The sequence below is a fragment of the Gekko japonicus genome, unplaced genomic scaffold (genome assembly GCF_001447785.1).
Source record: "Gekko japonicus isolate JY-2015 unplaced genomic scaffold, Gekko_japonicus_V1.1 scaffold5230, whole genome shotgun sequence".
Classification (NCBI taxonomy): Eukaryota; Metazoa; Chordata; class Lepidosauria; order Squamata; family Gekkonidae; genus Gekko; species Gekko japonicus.
This window is the reverse complement of record NW_015171658.1, coordinates 15,189-18,078: the sequence shown is the minus strand read 5'-3', so window position 1 is coordinate 18,078 and position 2,890 is coordinate 15,189. Positions and strand designations below refer to the sequence as shown.

The 2,890-nt window shown below is 43.1% G+C and overlaps 1 protein-coding gene across 1 annotated transcript in view; it reads right to left on the bottom strand.

The window, feature by feature from the left end:
- Window positions 1-2,555, bottom strand: part of LOC107117832 (collagen alpha-1(XI) chain-like) — a gene marked incomplete at its 3' end in the record, with an annotated part of 23,982 nt that extends 21,427 nt beyond the window's left edge. The window contains exons 1-2 of the mRNA XM_015419997.1: window positions 2,408-2,555; window positions 541-683 (exon numbers count right to left, since the gene is read on the bottom strand). Of these exons, the coding sequence (XP_015275483.1) occupies window positions 541-669 (129 nt within the window). The remainder of the gene's footprint in view (window positions 1-540; window positions 684-2,407) is intronic.
- Window positions 2,556-2,890: the final 335 nt, after the last annotated feature.

Here is a 2,890-nt window from a genome sequence, read left to right as displayed (position 1 = left end):
TTGGTTTATTCCTTGATTTCCACACGGATTTTCGTGTCCAGTCTTCACTTTGGGTTTTTAGTTGTGTCCCCCCCCCCTCATTCTTTAGAAACCCCGATGTTTTTCTGGAAGTCAGTTTTGAGTTGGCTGTTTTCTCATGTGTAATGTTTCTGTTGGTTTTCTTTGTCCCGCCCGCTCTCACCCACCTCCAATCCACTCCCTCTCCTGCACCCTGAAGACAAGTGATATTTTTCCTTGTTTTTTAAAACAGCACTAAAATATCTATCTACCTACCTACCTACCTACCTACCTTTCTAAAGGGGTGTACACTGTGATGCCACCAATGACAACAGCACCCTCCCTTGAAAAACCTCACTATTTAAGCCACATGTGGAAGAAAATAAACTGACTCCATGAGTGTGAAAATGCACAATCCAGCACAGGAATGGTATCCCAACCGTCTGTATTGGGATCAAAGGGGGGAGCTATCCTTGGTCTACCCACCCTCCCACCCCAGCCAGCCAGGAAAAGTCCAAAAGCCGAAGCTTACTACATCCTTACCTTTTCAAAAGGTGCTCCTTGGGGAACTCCAGTGTGAGGTCCGGCCTCCGTTGTTAATATTTCCTGGGCTATCGTGGTGGTTTCGCTCTCCTGTTGAGTTGTGTGGGGGAGTGTTTGATTTGCAGGCATCGTAGTGGTTACACCTAGAAGCCAAAATCTGGATATCACACAGAACTCTCCAATGCTTACATGGTCAGATCACACTTGCCAGGAAGGAAGACAGCTCAAAAGCAGAGAGGGACTGAAAAGACATTTATTTGGCTCATGTGAAAACGAGTTGGTGAACATCCTACGCTAGGAGGCAGAAGTAGAATCCTGACTTGTGATGGAAAAATGTGGGTTTAATTGCTTTAAGAATGATAAAACTTCCCGAAAGATCATTCTGCAAAAATGAAGATAAAAAGGAATGTCACAGTGACACAGAATCTGGACACAGTGATGACATTTCAGTGAACCAGCTTGTTTTAAATCCCACCATGTTCTGATTTATCATTTCCCTGATGAATTGGAGACATAAACATACAAAGCTGCCTTCTACTGAATCAGACCCTTGGTCCATCAGTGTTAGTATTGTCTATTCAGGGTGGCAGTGGCTGTCCAAGGTCCCGTATCACAGTCTTCCACATCACCTGCTGCCTGGTCCTTTTAACTGGAGATGCTGGGGATGGAACCTGGGACCTTCTGCATGCCAAGCAGATGCTCTGTCACTGAGCTGTGCCTCCTCAACCAGGGGACAGCAACCAGGTGTCCCTAGGCCTAAGCACTATCCTCAGACTGGTGGCTTCCAGGCATCTAAATTTGCTCAGCAATGATGAAGCACATGGGATGAGCTATATGTGGTTCAGATTCTACCATCGTTATGAAAATGCCCCCGACCACGCTGTTCTGTCTCAGCCTTACTCCACAACCCCATGTGCAGTTATCAAAATTATATTAATAAAATGTCACCTTACAGGGTTGTTGAAGTAAATGCTACAAGTTACTCTATGTGAAACCCTACTGTTATTGTTATATAGTCCATATCTAGGTATCTTCATATTTAGACAGTACTTTAGAACAGTCTGTCACTGAGCTGTGCCTCCTCAACCAGGGGACAGCAACCAGGTGTCCCTAGGCCTAAGCACTATCCTCAGACTGGTGGCTTCCAGGCATCTAAATTTGCTCAGCAATGATGAAGCACATGGGATGAGCTATATGTGGTTCAGATTTTACCATCGTTATGAAAATGCCCCCGGCCACGCTGTTCTGTCTCAGCCTTACTCCACAACCCCGTGTGCAGTTATCAGAATTATAGTAATAAAATGTCACCTTACAGGGTTGTTCAAGTAAATGCTACAAGTTACTCTACGTGAAACCCTACTGTTACTGTTATATAGCCCATATCTAGGTATCTTCATATTTAGACAGTGCTTGAGAACAGTCAGAACATTTCACATACATTATTTCTGTAGTCCTTAAAGTATTATCATCCTGTTGCAGCAGTTCAGCTGAAGGTAAATAGCAGAATTGGAGACATAAATAGCAGGATTTTGTCTAAGACTTTCAGGAGAATTCATGGTTGAGACAAATTTTAAAGCAGAGCCCAAGAGCTCAAACAGATGAAATGAAGTTCAAAAGATCACTGCCTGGTTCAGCCCTGTGTAGCCTCAATTTGCCTAGGGGCCACACAGGGAAACGTTTTAAAACATGGTTTTAACACTTCATCCTTCTCTCAGTTTTGCGGTTTGAAACCAGAATCCTTGATCTGTTAGCATTCTGTCAGAGTATTATTATTCATTCTTTTATTAATGTATGGCTGTTATTGTTATTAAGAGAAAAGATTCTTGCCTGAGGAATATACAGGTAAAGAGATTAAAATATACAGTGCCTTGCTCTGTGACTTCCGTGACTTCAGTGGGGACCACAGATCCTTCTAAGAGATGATGTCCTGAAAAATCCACATCTTCAGCATAACTTGACAGAGTTGGTGGGGGTGCCACTGGTCCAGAGGTTGTCTCTTCGGAGAGATTCCCAACCAGTTGCTAAGCAAGAATGGAAAGCAAACATCATCTGGACATACGGCCACAGAAAAGGTTTTATTATATGAAGTGAAGTATAAAAAAAATAGCTTTTGACATTTAACAATATCTGTTCAGTTCCCTTGCAAATAAATCTGCAGTTCCAATCCATGCTTAATATTACACAGATCTTTGCAGTGTATGAAGGCCAAACTAGATAAACTGATGGAAGGTCAGTGAATCAATCCAGGACCTTCATAAGCTTCCGTCTTAAGCTGGTCAGTTTATCCAAAATGCATTCTGTCAAAAGGCTGGAAGCCTCTCTTTCCCCTCCCCCCACCCTCCACCTTGTA